The 15,320-nt window shown below is 38.0% G+C and overlaps 1 protein-coding gene across 1 annotated transcript in view; it reads left to right on the top strand.

Moving 5' to 3' along the window:
- The window catches only part of LOC144643068 (uncharacterized), a 58,420-nt gene that overhangs the window by 28,337 nt on the left and 14,763 nt on the right, over window positions 1-15,320 (top strand). The window contains exons 21-26 of the mRNA XM_078502208.1: window positions 5,184-5,322; window positions 5,666-5,973; window positions 9,108-9,246; window positions 10,710-11,041; window positions 11,522-11,660; window positions 13,987-14,285. Coding sequence (XP_078358334.1) covers window positions 5,184-5,322; window positions 5,666-5,973; window positions 9,108-9,246; window positions 10,710-11,041; window positions 11,522-11,660; window positions 13,987-14,285 — 1,356 coding nt within the window. The remainder of the gene's footprint in view (window positions 1-5,183; window positions 5,323-5,665; window positions 5,974-9,107; window positions 9,247-10,709; window positions 11,042-11,521; window positions 11,661-13,986; window positions 14,286-15,320) is intronic.

Here is a 15,320-nt window from a genome sequence, read left to right as displayed (position 1 = left end):
CCACATTAAGGGTTGACATGGCATAACGAAGAGTAATTGATAATCCATTCCCCGAACTGTTCCAAATTCAGGCCACTGTGTAAAAGAACAAAAGAGGATACGAAGGCACCACTTCCACACCCCCCTCCCCCCCCCCCCCCCGAGCCCCCTAAAAAAAAACACCAAAAAACACCCCAAACTCCCAGCTATTATAAATGCAGATTTACCGCTCAAAAATAAACCGGTATTTCTATGCATAAATGCTTCTGAAACAAACTTCCGTGTCTCTCGTGCTTAGAAATGGACTTTAATAACTCTGATCATTCATTGATTTTTATCTGATCGCCAAATGAATAAACTTAATTAACGGAGCTCGAGCGCAATCTATAAATACACGTCAAGCTCAAACGATGTTCATTTCACAGCAGTTAGAATTTACTCGAGCTTCTGTATCTCTTCGACTTTCATTGCTGATAACGAGCATTCTGCCTGGAGACACAAAACTTCGTTTGGCCAAAAAGGTAGGCGAAAAGATTTATAGGAATCTTTAAGCGTGAAATAGTTTAAGATAGGCACTTTAAGAATTCCTTAATTTGCATATTTGTGAAAACAGCCAGATAACACAAACAGTTGAAGTTATGTCTGACAGGTATTTTCACTAGTATAAAACCGTTCTATGACATTCTTGCTTTCCTAGTAATTTTTAAAGAAAAAGTAAGAATGACCCTGTTACGGAATGGGCAATTTCTTAAACAGTGATTTGGGAAATGCGAACAACAGAAGTTCTTGTGAAACGAATCTTGAATAACAACAGCGTATAATCTCGACAACAAATAAAATAAAGTTGCCGACATAAAAATTTGGAGAAACGATCGTACGCTCAAAAATCGCCATATCTTTGGCAAAGATCATGTATTTGTTAAAGATATGCAAAAAATACCTGAAAACTGCTTATTATAAACGACTGTAACCCTTTCATGTTTCTCCCGATTATTTGCTCTTAAATGAGCAATCTATAAATACACGTCAAGCTCAAACGATGTTCATTTCACAGCAGTTAGAATTTTACTCGAGCTTCTGTATCTCTTCGACTTTCATTGCTGATAACGAGCATTCTGCCTGGAGACACAAAACTTCGTTTGGCCAAAAAGGTAGGCGAAAAGATTTAGAGGAATCTTTAAGCGTGAAATAGTTAAAGATAGGCACTTTAAGAATTCCTTAATTTGCATATTTGTGAAAACAGCCAGATAACACAAACAGTTGAAGTTATGTCTGACAGGTATTTTCACTAGTATAAAACCGTTCTATGACATTCTTGCTTTCCTAGTAATTTTTAAAGAATAAGTAAGAATGACCCTGTTACGGAATGGGCAATTTCTTAAACAGTGATTTAGGAAATGCGAGCAACAGAAGTTCTTGTGAAACGAATATTGAATAACAACAGCGTATAATCTCGACAACAAATAAAATAAAGTTGCCGACATAAAAATTTGGAGAAACGATCGTACGCTCAAAAATCGCCATATCTTTGGCAAAGATTATGTATTTGTTTAAGATAAGCAAAGAATACCTGAATACTGCTTATTATAAACGACTGTAACCCTTTCATGTTTCTCCCGATTATTTGCTGGTAAATGAGCTGATCCGCTGAAATGGCGCTGAAATGGCCAATTTACTACAGGTTCCATAATTTTTTAGTCTAAACGGTTACATTTCCCCAATTTTTTTTATTAATGGAATCAATTCACCAATGAACAAGCTTTGTTCATGGTAAATGGCTTGTTCTAAATCGAGATAACAGCGGAGTTATAAGCCTTTCATTTTGTAGTAAATTTGAGACTGTTCAAAACATCGTTAACATACCTTCGAACTTCTTGGCCGTTGATCATCCAAACTCAACATTTGCCGAATCTATTTTGATATATAGAAAGAAGAAAGATAGTTCTTTATAACTATACCAAGTATGATCGAGAAACTGTGACGGCAGGTTCAGTGTCGAAGTAACAAGAACACCTTCGATCCGCCATGTTGGCGGGCCGTCACGGACGCTTCAAATCGGCCTTCTCGATATTTTCCAAAATTAAAAGAATTGAAACTTTTTAATATCCATTTGGTAGTTAGGACCCTAAAACAAGACTACATGCCAAATTTCAGCGAAATCGGTGAGGTACGGTGACCGCGAACTTTTAAAAAAGCTCGAAAATTATGGAGTATTACACTTAAGCAATAAAAGAGAAAGATAGATGTCCGGTACCTTGGTTAAATTGTGGGTGACTTCTAAGCAAACGAGCGAATCCTCTCGAAATGAGTAGCTCCGGTCAGAAGAGAACTAAAAAAAAATTTTTTAATATATATATATTTTTTTTTTTTTTTTTTTTTTTTTATCACACTTTTTTTATTTTTTTTTTATTTATTTTTATTTTTTTTTTTTTTACATACCCCCCCTTTCCCCCCCCCCCCCCCCCCCCCCCCCCCCCCTTTTCAACACCAAACAAATGATGTTTGCTCAATCGATCTGACTGAGTTTAGATGGCCGCGTGCGTTCTCCAAAACCACCGTGTTTACGATCAATTCTTATGCGTTGAGAACCATCTATTAAGCTTGAAACTATTTTCGGTCCAAAAGCCTTGGTAAACAATTTGAAAAATTCTCAATGTCCTAAAAATCCATGACTTGAAGTGGGTTCTTTAAAATGAAGGAAAAGTTCATTCAGGAAATGCGGCCATGTTTATTTGCCTGGATGTCAAACGTGGCATGGCTTAGTAACCAAATTAGTATCTTCAAATTCTATAATCATCGAGTTTCGCGACCAATGAGAGTGCCCCATTTCTTATAATCACCTCTGAAATTAGCGGCTACTAATTTTAGCGATTTTAGCGAGTTTGGCAAAATTCGCTAACTTAAGTACTCGCTAAAATTTGTCTCCGTCAAATAAAATACTCAATAAATTTAAGTTCCCACCTTCCATCCCAAAGTTAAACAAAATTAAGCGTAGCCGACTTAAATAACAGTAAAAGTGAGTCCGCTATGCGAACATGTGTGGACTTTCATTTGAATAAAAGTTGACATTATGTAATGTTTAATAAATGAGCAGCAGTGTTTTATCAAGTTTAAAACACGAGGCGCAGCCGAGTGTTTTAGACTCGATAAAACACGAACTGCGAATTTATTGAACGGCTTAAAAATCTTCTGGTGTAGATCAACTCATTCTTGCACTAATATTTAGATTTGGGGTTATTTTGGCCTAGAAAACTTGACGTAAAGTTTAGCCGTGCCTTTATCAGATATAAAGACACTCATTAAACATTAATTTCTTTTGTATTTTCTTTATGAATTATTAATGAGTTTTTTAAGAATTAATCAATGAGTTACTGTAGCAGTCAACAACTTCAAGTTTCGAATCGAGTAATTCGAGATACAAGGCGAAAAAACAAAGAACTTATCAATCAATTTATTTTTACAAGACTGTTGGAAGAACAAAGTGTACTATTTTCATTAAAAAAAGGAAATGTTGCGTGGAGCACGTGAACTGTCTCGCATCGCTTGTTTACACAACCCTTACTTTTTGTGTAAAGCTTGTGTAAACAACTCATCGAAAAACTTATTTTCTTTCAATGAGTTCTATTTTTAACCTTTTTGGAATAAGAACGTTTCAATAAGCTTTCACAAATAATTTCTTAGTAGCTTGTGTAGAAAGGCGGAGAAATATATTTTTCTGTTCACGAAATATTCACTTGGAGTCGGTGTTTTGAGAGGCGGCGAAGCGACAATTAAATTATTTTGTCGCACGGTTTGGATATATGCATATTCTACGGTTCGATGTTATTTTTATTCTTATCATGACAATGTTTTAGTTCAGTTCTGAATACGACATCGGTCTTTTGTTAAATATACTACTTGAGAGAAATGCAGCAGGTGAATTATATCCCGGAGTCCAAGACAAGTAAAACAACATGATCAGCGAACTTGTTTTGATACAACTCGTTGTGCATTCATTGTGTGTGGCAAAGCTGAAAGAAATAAATAACCAGACATTTGATTCGTTTTAATATGCGAATCAAAAATGCTCAAGCCGCACAGAAAAACAAACACTGCGGAAAGTGAGTCAAAAGTGTGAAAAAAAAAGAAACGTGACTTACGACCGCAGTTGTTAAGCTCATTAGATATGCAGATTTCAGCCGTCGCGATTGTTATTTCACTTTTCATCTACGCCACTGCTGCCTTTGAAGTTCTTCCTTGATGTATATTTTCCAGTCACCACACGCTCTTCGAAAGATGTGTCAAAAAAGGCTTCTAGATTCAATAGAATAAATAGAATAGAATAAAGTGCGACTTACTCGATACTGATCGAATTTCTGGGTTTACTGCCTTGGCTGCCCATCTCACCGAAACTTCGGATTCTCCGATCACTGTCGAAAACTTCCGAAAGCACTAACCCGAGTTATCACGGAAAGTGACCCCCCAATCGGAAAAAACTGCATCACAACAATGTGTAGACTAAAGTCCACACAAAAATTCTTTTAAAAATAAATGCCGGTAACTCTTTCTTTCTGGCAATGCATTATATATGTAATGAAAAAGTTCGTTCAATTCCAAGTAGTGAGTTTGTTCTTTTACTGAACATTTATTTCTATCTTAGCTTTTTGTTCATTAAAAACTGGTTTACACGATAATGACGATATCACTTTTTTAATTTTTTGGAAAATCGCGAAATTAAATAGTTGCTAAATCTTGCTTTGGAAAAATCGCTAAAATTAATAATCTTAAGGTATGTAAGACATTTTATAAATCATATTGTTTTATTTTTACAAGACCTCAAAGACTCTTGTTAGATGAGAGATGCACACAATATCCCGGATCAGTTTGAATAGCCAAGCAGAGCGCGAGAGTTTTTGGTCTACTGTATACTAAAGAGCAGATAAAGCGACCAACACTGAACATAGGAACTAAATATTGTTAAATTTGATAAGTTAATTAAAAGTAAGACAATTTATATAAACACATTAGACCATAAGTATACAAACTTTGTCTTTCTCCCCTCCGGATGGGTGGGTTTTGTGATTTATCTCGTCGAGAGAATTTATTGTCAACCTAAATAAGCGCCACTCCCACTTTCTTGGATCCCTTCCCGTGTTCGTACATACATTTCCACCATCCCTTGTACTCTTATAGAGACATTCACATTGTTGTACATTTCTGTTCAGGACATGCAGGGCAACACCTACCCAGACGTTACCGTACTGAATGTACTGCAGTACCAAGTTATCACTCGTTATGTACGTTTCGAGTTGATTGAATGGATAGAAAACGTTTGCATTAGAGTAGAAATCTATGGCTGCGAAAGTAAGTAAAGGTTCCTCTCAATGATGATTGAGCCCTTACCAAGTGAAGCAAGCTATAATGATATCAATAATAATACTGATAAACGGAAGAGAAGTCACAATTTGAAATTAAACACACTACCATATTCTCTTGTTGAATACTTCAGCATTTGTCAGTAACATTTAGTTCACCGAAATGGAATGTTACTTCTAAAAGGGTTGTTAAGGCTTATTAAAAGTGTCAAGATATTTGTAGCTCATTCCTTACTTTGCTAGGAGGGGAATTTCACTCAAATTCTAAGGCCAGTACCATTGTGATCAGGTAAACTGAACTTGACCAAAGAATAACTAATTTATCTTGGTAGCTCGTACAGATCCCCTGGGAATTGCGTCAGGAGTGGTCAGTAACGGCAATATGACCTCATCAAGTCACTCGGGGCCTGGAAATGAACCATGGATGGCAAGGTTAAATGTGGTGCCTGACACAAAGGCCTGGTGTGCCGCGTCCTCTGATCCATCACCCTATCTGCAGGTAGACCTGGGCCGAGTCGTAGTTGTAACCCAAGTAGCAGTGGCGGGGAAAAGTGGCGAAGGCATGGTGACGACATTTAAGTTGTCTTCAAGCAACGAGGGTGGATTCTGGCGCAAATATGCCACGGTCACAGGAGAAGAGGTAACGAACTGAGATCCTGGTTATAAGCCCTGACTTTTTCAACTTGGAGGACTTTTAATTGGTAACTGGTCGAGCCAGGATGTAATAACCAAAAGGAGTTATAAAAAAACCGTTTTTAAGGTGGCCAGCGGGTATTAATTGCTCTGACAGGTCCTCTTTTAAAACACGTTTTTGAAAAAGAAAACATTAAGCGATTTTTTTAGAATTTGAAACTGCCTGAAAGAAGAACCCTTATATAATTAAAAATTGTGGCGATCAAGCAAGATTTGAGCAATTCCCCTAAGCCTTCCTTTATTAAGACGCCATTATTTTCAAATTTTGGGTGAAAAGTTTTTGTAATGACCTCAACCAAGTTTACGAACAGTTATAGTTCACTCACAGAAAGTTACCTGATAATACATAATGACATAAACATAAACAAAATGGCGGCTTCTTCTATACGGCTTGGCCCGAGAGAAAGATAAACCGTCATTTTTTTCTTAAACGAACTTGGTGACCTAGATTTTTATTGCATAATTTTGGTCTACAAATTTTCCTCTTTGAGTTAGACGATTCAGTTAAAAAAAAAACATCGTCAGGAAAACAAGATTTAGCTGAATGCACGGACAAAACTGTTACTCGAGGACACAAATTATGACCTGGAAAGAAAAACGACTTGAGGACCGTTTTGATTTGATGTTGTTTGGATTTTTTTTATTTTTTCCATAAGTTATATGTCACATTTTTTCGTATGTTCGATGCTTTCTATCAAAAAACTTTGCTTCCAGCTACCACAAAATGTAATGTGGACCAATAAAATAATGTTAGCAACTGATAGAGCTAGGTTTGACCTTTCAGCGCTCAGAACTATCCATTTTGCGTATCGATTGCATCCTGACAGTGCTAGTCGAGAAAAACACATCTGTTTTTGATGCAAAATCGGTGCTTAAACAGGCCAAAACACTTGTAATTGATCGAGGTCTTGTTTTCAAGGTTTACCAATGATTTCATCAAAGCTTTTGGCCTAAAAGAAGGATGTAAAGATTGGAAAGCAGTGGGAATAACAAAGCCGAAAGAAAAAGAGCAAGAAAAAAATGAGAACGATTTCGCAAAGTACAAGGTTGTGCATTTTTGGTGGATTCTTCATCAAAGTCTTGCTGCGTTGTGGAAAAGTAGCACTAAAAATTCAATTTAACCCTAAAAAACGCGTTTTTTAGAAATTTAGCACTGACAAAGTTTAAGGTCATTGCCCTGTATTGCATTGCGCATCCTTACTGCGCAGAATTTTACGCGTATTTAGTGCGCGCGCGCGCGCGAACATCAACAAAATGGCGGCTTTTTTCTATGTGGCTTAGTCCGCGAGAGAAGTAAATTGTCACTTTCTCCTAAACGAGTCTGGTGACCTATCAATTTTTTCTCATATTTTTGGTGTAGCGATCAAATTCTTTCTGTAAAATGAAAACAGATCAATTCATGTGTTTGTAAAATAAATTATCGCTAAAAAAAGTGTACTTTGCCAGTACTCGCAGAGGAATTATAAAGGAATTATATGGAATATACATGGTCGTCCTGCTCCTAAACGAATCTGGTGACCCCCCTTTTTTATTTCAAAATTTAAGTTCCCTTGAAGTAATAAACCAGTAGGCGAAGTTTGGTTAAAAATCTATGTTCAGTTCTATTTCAGGGCAATGACCTTAAGAGAAGTATTTTGCAAAATCTACGTTAAGGATTATAATGTAACTTGCTGTGAGAGAACTTAAACTGTTTGTCAACCTGTTTGAGATCATAACAAAAATTTTACCGCGGCATAGAAAAAACAATCGCGTTTTATTAATAACAGAAGGCTTCAGAAAATTGCCCATTACTTAAACAAATGTTGCTTGATGGCCACAATTTTTGTTGATTTTAATTTATTTCAGGGTTCTTTTTTCAGGCTTTACAAATTCTAAGAACTATCTTAATGTTTTCTTAAAAAGCGTTTTAAAAAGGGAGCTCTCAGAGCAATTAATACCCGCGGGACACCTTAAATAAACTTAAATTTTTAAATCTGCTAACTTAAAAGTTAGCAGGAAATGCTGTGCACAAGGTGTGCATTGACTGTTGCTTATTTATACGGTAAAACACTCATGACGAGCTTAGTCCTCAAAAAAATATCAGTCCCCCGGGTTCTCCTGGGGTCGGTCGTGTGGTCAGCCCGGGCTCCCTCCAGGCCGGTCAGCTATCCCATGCCGCGGGGGCGCGGCGCTGACGGCTCACGCGGCTCGGCCCGCCGCGACCTCGCCCGCCCCCTCTCTCACTCGGTAGTGTGCGAGGGCGGGTCACTTCGTCTGCCCCCCGGCCTTCTGATTCGTCTCCTTTTCATCTACTCACTCGTCGGCTGTCCGTCGTCCTCTCTGCGCGACTCCCCGTGGTCGCCCGATTGACAGCAAAAGGATCACCGGCACGCGCGAACTGCGTGACACAAGAAGATACGAAACTAGGACGATCCTGGCATGCGGTGACAAGTGTAGACGGAAGATTTTGGGGCTAGCTCGTCATGACAGATTCGTAAAATATCCGATTCTTATTGTAAGAAGGTTATCTTTAACAACAACAACAACAACAACAATAATAATAATAATAATAATAATCAACTTTATTTAACTAGGGTAGATACGTGATAGTAAAAAAATGAAAAATCTGTGGCCCTTCTAATATAAAATACAATTAAGATCCCAAAAATAATGTTTAAAATGCAACAATCTAAAATTACAGAATTTTCTTAAAAATTCGCTATTTTATAAAAACTAGGTATAAATTGCTCTACAAATGATCAAATTAATATAAAAAAGTTTGGTATTCAATCTACTTGCAGAATTATTCATTGGCTGTTTCTATGTGACAGTATGTGGTTTAGTAAGAACGATTGACACTTTAAATAAAGAACAGTTGGGCCAGGTGCCGGCTTACAACCAAAAAATCATTTTTGTTAGCAGAGGGATGGACCACATCACCTCACTTTGCTTGCAATACAAAAGAAGGGCTTATAACTGGGCCTGGAGTTGCTTGGATTGATAAGAAGCTTCGCCGTATCCTATTTTTTATTTTTATTTTGTGTTATTAAAATTGTTGTCGTAAGATTTTATCAGACTCAATGTTTTTGTTGTAATGTTTAGGTGTTCACAGCAGCCGTGGATTATTCACAAGCTTTCAATTATACACTTGCATTGAAAATAAAAGCACGTTTCTTCAGATTCCTTCCTGAAACATGGACCGACTTACCTTGTATGAGGGTGGAGCTCTATGGTTATGAAGGTGAGTGAAATGTTTCGTTTCATGTGAAGTACGTCGTTATAACGTTAGGATAAGGCAAGACATATAAGGATTCGCTTTTATTCGGCTTAATGTTCCCAACCCACAAAGTCAAAACAAGACAACAAGTTCAGTGGGAGAAAACGGGTAAGGGATGAAGTGCTCGAGTTGCCAATCAGAATCATCAATAGGAATCATGCAGGGTACGTGTATCACAGGTTAGTTGGTTGGCAACGAGAGACTGGAATCCTCTCCTTCCTTTCAGGAAGCCCTATAGCTAGTTCCCAAGAAACTGGGGTCCTAATCTCTAGGACCCTTGGGAACGTTCCCAAGAAACTGGGGTCCTAATCTCTAGGACCCTTGGGAACAAACAAAACCACATGCCCTGGTTCCCAAGAAACTGGGGTCCTAATCTCTAGGACCCTTGGGAACAATCACAACAACCAACAACAGCAACACTGGGGGGCTCCACTATAAGGGGAAAGCTGACCCTGTGAGGCTATGGGGAAAAAGGGCGAATGGTACAGAGCACTTCATCCCCTCCCGTGGTTTATTAATTAACTATAAGAAAAGACAATGCTTAGTTAAGACGGTCTAAAGCTATTGAAGAAGTTCAGAAGAGACAGTAATCGAATAACAGAATGGTCGAGTTAGTATATGCCAGCTCGACACTAAAGCTAACGGTTACATGTATATCAATATCTCAAAAGCAGACACATTGCTCAAGTCCAACAGCTCTAAGCCTGAGCTAGCATACAAAATGGTAACAATATAAAAAAAAAAACAATGTTTCTGTAAGCAGGCATGCTGCTTAAGTCCATCAGCTCTAAACGTAAGTAAGCATACAAAATGGAAATAATAATTATTAGAATAATGTCTATAAATGCGGGCTTGCTTCTTTAGTCCATCAGCTATGGCTAACGTTTAAAAATAGTAATAGTAATATAATAAACACCCTTAACAAAGCCGGGTATGTGCGTAGAACTAGAACATTGCCTACATTTTTACAAATACTAAGCTAAAAGAGAACCAAAGAGGGCTGGGTGGGTGGGAATTATTGTGAAAACTCTTTTAGGGAGCTCAGAGAATTTGAAGTAAAACTACTCAAGTCTAGGTAAAACCGCATGGCCTTGATTGACATAATAGAAAAGGGGCGATGTGATTGGCCAGCCCGAATAGCGCATCACACTCTAGAAGTGAATTTGACCTTTGAATGTAACGCAAGAGTGATAGTCTTGCAGCATATAGCGTGACAGATCTGCGTATTTGAATAGAGTGATCTTATGACTTCTCTGAACTCCTTCCATGGTTGTCACATTAACTTTAATTTATATTACATGTAAATTGGCATTTATATTACATATAAATTTGCTAAAATAGTTAAATAAAATTATGTTGATTTCTTTAGCCATTTGCAAAAAGTAAAGTATGACTTCGCGACTAATGTTGAAATGTTTGTTTTTAAGAATGTACTTGGCCTCTGGGGCTGAAGGAGTGGATAATACCCAATGATGCTTTGTCAGCCTCCAGTTCGCTCAGTACAAACTACTTGCCGTGGATGGGGAGACTGGGTGCTAAAGTGGGTGCTGGAGCATGGTGTTCCAAAAATAACGATAACGCTCAGTACCTGCAGATTGATCTGGGTCACGTGAATCAAATACGCAGCCTGGGTATTCAAGGAAAAGAGGGAGTGAGTAGACATCCAACTGTTGAGAGTGCGTGGGTCAAGAATTTCACAGTGTCATACAGTGTGGATGGGTGGAAATGGACAGATCACGAGGAGGATGGAGTTTCAAAGGTATGCCCATTTGTCTGTTTGCTACCAAACTACAGCTGCTATATGTGTAAATAAACCTTTCAAAGAATGGACGCTCAATGACGTTGTTTTATACAATTCAGCGTCAAATTAAAGATTTGCAAGTAATGACATATAAGTCATTTCCGTGTTGCCAAATAACTTCTGTTTTAAAACGAGTCCTGATCCAAAACATTTCATATGGAAATGAGTTTGATTTGCAAAACAGCGAACATGCAGTGAAACTCATTCTGGTGAAATTTCGTGCATCAGGACTGTTTTTGAAATAAATGCAAAAGTCCAGGCAGAGAAATAAACAAGTAGTTGCCCCATTTCCTTAAAATGCGGAGAACGTCAGTCCAGCACTTAAAAAAATCCAAACGTGGTGATTTAAGAATGTAAATGAGGTAGCAGTTAAACTTTTACAATACACATTTTAAATATTAAGAACATGCAGTTGCTACTTTAATATTTTGGTTTCAGGTATTTTTAGGTAACTCGAATCCACACGAGGTGCGATTCGTTTCATTGGAAGTGGCGATCTATGGGCGCCATGTCAGAATTTTTCCTCAAAGCTGGCACCAACACATTTGCATGCGGGTAGAACTTTACGGATGTCAGGGTAGGTCAAATTCTTAAACGTTAATTAACTACTGTATCTGTGATCGAAGCTTACAAATGTTGATATTCGAGTGATGTTATCCTCAGCAAATTAAGGGCAATGTGCTGTGCCACCTCTGCCCTCCAACATTCCTACAGTCCGGGTGCTGTGTTGTGAGTTACAACAGAGTCTGAGTATGGGACACAACTCCAAATGTAGTGAGCATGTCGTAACCAAACTTGGCAAGTGAATAGATGATAAAAGTCCAATTCTTCTGACAACGAAAACTGACAGCATATGTCAAATTATGACGTCATAATTGATGAGGTCATACCATACCCTCCATTTAAAGTTTTTAATTTCCATTTTTTTTTTCTTACGGTTTTCGAAAGTAGACATCCAGAGTAATTCAAAGCTGAAAACCGTTTGTTGGTATCTCAAATGTTAAGGAGATATGACATTTTGAATTTTAAGAAATACTCAGGTCAGAAATAGTGACCAAATTCAAATTTAGTCCTTTTTCCGTGAAAGCGAGAGCCTGGAACAGGGTGCTTATGTTGAAAATTAATTACCCTAGATGAGCAGAACAGGAATAATAAAAACATCTGGATCAAAGTCATTCCTGCCCTTGTAAGCCCTCAAAAACATATTTTGTGACGTCACGAATAGTGACGTCATTAATAATTAAATGAATAAACTGCACTGGGCCGCGAACAAAATGCTGCTAGTGTACGCAGGATCTATGAAAGACCTACTTTTATATTTTGGGCCGTAGGTCAGTCTTCTGATCCGATTTGCTGCGCACATTTATTTTACAGCATGGTTTAGCCATGTTCTTTTACGGATAGTTTCGCTATCTTATCTTGATGCGACAGAGACCTGAAATTTTCAAATGTTCTTTGTTCATTGTTTGCAGTCACGCGCTGTGGCGTGGACAGAGACCTTATGTGGTGTCATTACCACGAGCGGAGAGTGCAGTTGTAACAGTTGACTCGCGTTGGCTGCACATTCTGTTCTCTGTGGCATTATACTGTACTGACGAGGACTAAAGAGTCCGAAACAGCTGTCTACAGTTATGAATTTTTGACTCGGATTGGTCTCTATCATGTCTCTGCCGCATTACGTTTTCTACGTAGTTCGTTCAGCCTTGCAATTTTACGTTTCATGTTCATCTATTATACACTCGATTAAATTATCATTTCAAAGACGAAAACTAAAAATATAAAATGATACGATTTTTATGGTCACTAAGTTCTTTATTTTACCAAATTCATAGAATTTTTTAATGAAAACTGATAAAGAAAAAGAGGGTTGATTTTATAGAAACAATATGGTTCCAGGGGGAACAGCGAAATTTCTTTAAATTGTTATAACTCAAGAAATATTTGTCATAGCGATGAACGGTTTTCAGTATATTAATGCTCCCCTAGTTGATGGCATAAAATTATAACCTTTGTATAACACGTTGTTGTGACGTCATCAAATATGACGTCATAATTTGACATTTCGTCACTTTTTTGCAATAGAATTGATGATAACCACATTCCAAGGTAACATGGTAGAAAAATGTTAAAACAAATTAAAAATTAGAGCATTTGCCCCTAAATGACCCTTTTAAGGGCCGTTTGGCCCCAGCGTGGGAAGACATTCAGTATCCGTGTGATATCTCGGGTTGCAATACAATAACATTTTTTAGTAAGTTTTTATTTTAATGTGATTTTGAGTTACGTATAAGGAGTAGGTATCCCAGATAGCCAGTGATCAATTTTTTTTGCCGTTGTTAAAAAATTGTTTTTTCATGGCGGATGCAACAACACAGCTACAAACGATCGAGAGGGGTGGAAATCTTTTTTATTGTCCTTACGCGGCCCTGCAGGGCGAGAAGAGTAAGGAAGTATTGTCTCTTTATAAACAACACAAAAAATAAAATTAAATTAAAAAAATGCAAAGGAAATAAAAATGATGGCACTGTCGTGTGTTAAAAAAATGAAATAAAGGGCAGCCTCGAGTCAAATGGTGCAATACTGCCGGAGCTTATCTTCGATTTCGATAGCATTAACTGAGCAGCTAGGAATATTTCTACTCCCCCCTGGATGAGAAGCTAGTCTATCGCAAAGTACTCCTCGGCATTACCCATTTATAAGTACCCATTTATAAGAGATTATAAGAGAGGCACTATGAGAGTAAAAGGTCTTGCCCAAGAACACAACGTAGTGGCCCCGGCCGAGGCTTGAACCCGGAACGTCCGCTCCGGATTCCGGCCAATTAGGCCACCGCGCCTCCCATGTCGTGTGTTTTAGTGAAGGTACTGTTTTGTTTATTTTTCGTTAACATCTTTTCCTCCTAGTTTGTGGAGATCCTCTTGGAATGGAAAATCACGAGATTCCAGATCACGCTCTGCTTGCGACTTCTTCATATTTTGACCCTAAAGGAATGAGGTTACACAAAACAGAAGCCTTTCTTTTGCCAGCCCAAGTGAACGAGTTTGTCCAGGTCGACCTGGGGCCTGGAGGGAAAACAGTGACTGCTGTAACCATTGAAGGACGTTTTACCACCTCCAACAGAGACTGGATCACCAAATTTGTGTTAAACTACAGTAGGGACGGGTGTGAGTTCTCCTCGTACATGGAAAATGGCGCTGTGAAGGTAGGTAACATGATTAGAAACTAATGACGATGTTGTGCCCGCTATTATTAATTGGTCAAAGAATCAACTCGAACACGTTTTTATATACTTTAAGGTGATTCCACTGAAATAGAAGGAGTATTAAAAATTTTCTGAAACTTGGTACAGGTTACAATTATGTTATGATCATTAAAATAATGAAATAAAAAATGGGGGTCACCGCGCTACTTTTTGTGTAAAATGGATGGGCATTATAGCAAATGTACGACCCGCGAGGTAGATATTAGGAACCCTAGTAATCCAAATGGGGATCGCTATTGTTTCCAGAAAAAACATTTTTGCATTAAAGAATAAGTCTAGTTCAACAAAATACACTTTGATCTTATATTAAAAACTGTTCTTATTGTACAGAAATTAAGATAAGGAAAGAAATTTAAGATTTTGCTTCGTGTGCACGTTAACGGCACTACCTAAAAACGTGTTTTTTACGGCATTAAAATTAAAATATCTCAATGTAGAATTTTAAACTTTTTTAAAATCGCAATATATTGTAGACAACAGTATGACATTTAAATTAGTGCATTAAAAAATAGGGGTCACCGTGCTCGTGACCATTTATTTCCATACCGAGCTTAGCCTGAAGGGAATCTCGTAGTGTTCTGTGTGCGCGCGCGCTCGTGCACGCGCTAAATGACGCGAAAACTTATGCGCAGAAAGGATGCGCAATGCAGTACCGTGGAATCACCTTAAGTGGAATTCTATTAGTATATTTATGCAGATGCCACAATCTGATTCCCATTAATGTGCAGTGGCTTGAGGTCGTCTCCAAAATGGTGACGTTTAATAGTTTCCCGAAGTTTCGGAGAAAGTTGAGAAGTTTCAATACAATTCTCTAGAACATTATAATTAAGTTTTCATATAACGCGCGCTCTGATTGGCTGAAACAGTGTACTTTATCAGAGTCCAGATGTACGGAGGAAATGTCACGCCATCGGCCCAATATGGCCGACCACTATTCCCGAACGTCTTTCTCGGGTTTTGTCTTGACCCTGACAT

This window comes from Oculina patagonica, chromosome 2 (genome assembly GCF_052425735.1).
Source record: "Oculina patagonica isolate OP01 chromosome 2, crgOcupat, whole genome shotgun sequence".
NCBI classification, from domain to species: domain Eukaryota; kingdom Metazoa; phylum Cnidaria; class Anthozoa; order Scleractinia; family Oculinidae; genus Oculina; species Oculina patagonica.
This window is presented reverse-complemented; position numbering and strand designations above follow the sequence as displayed.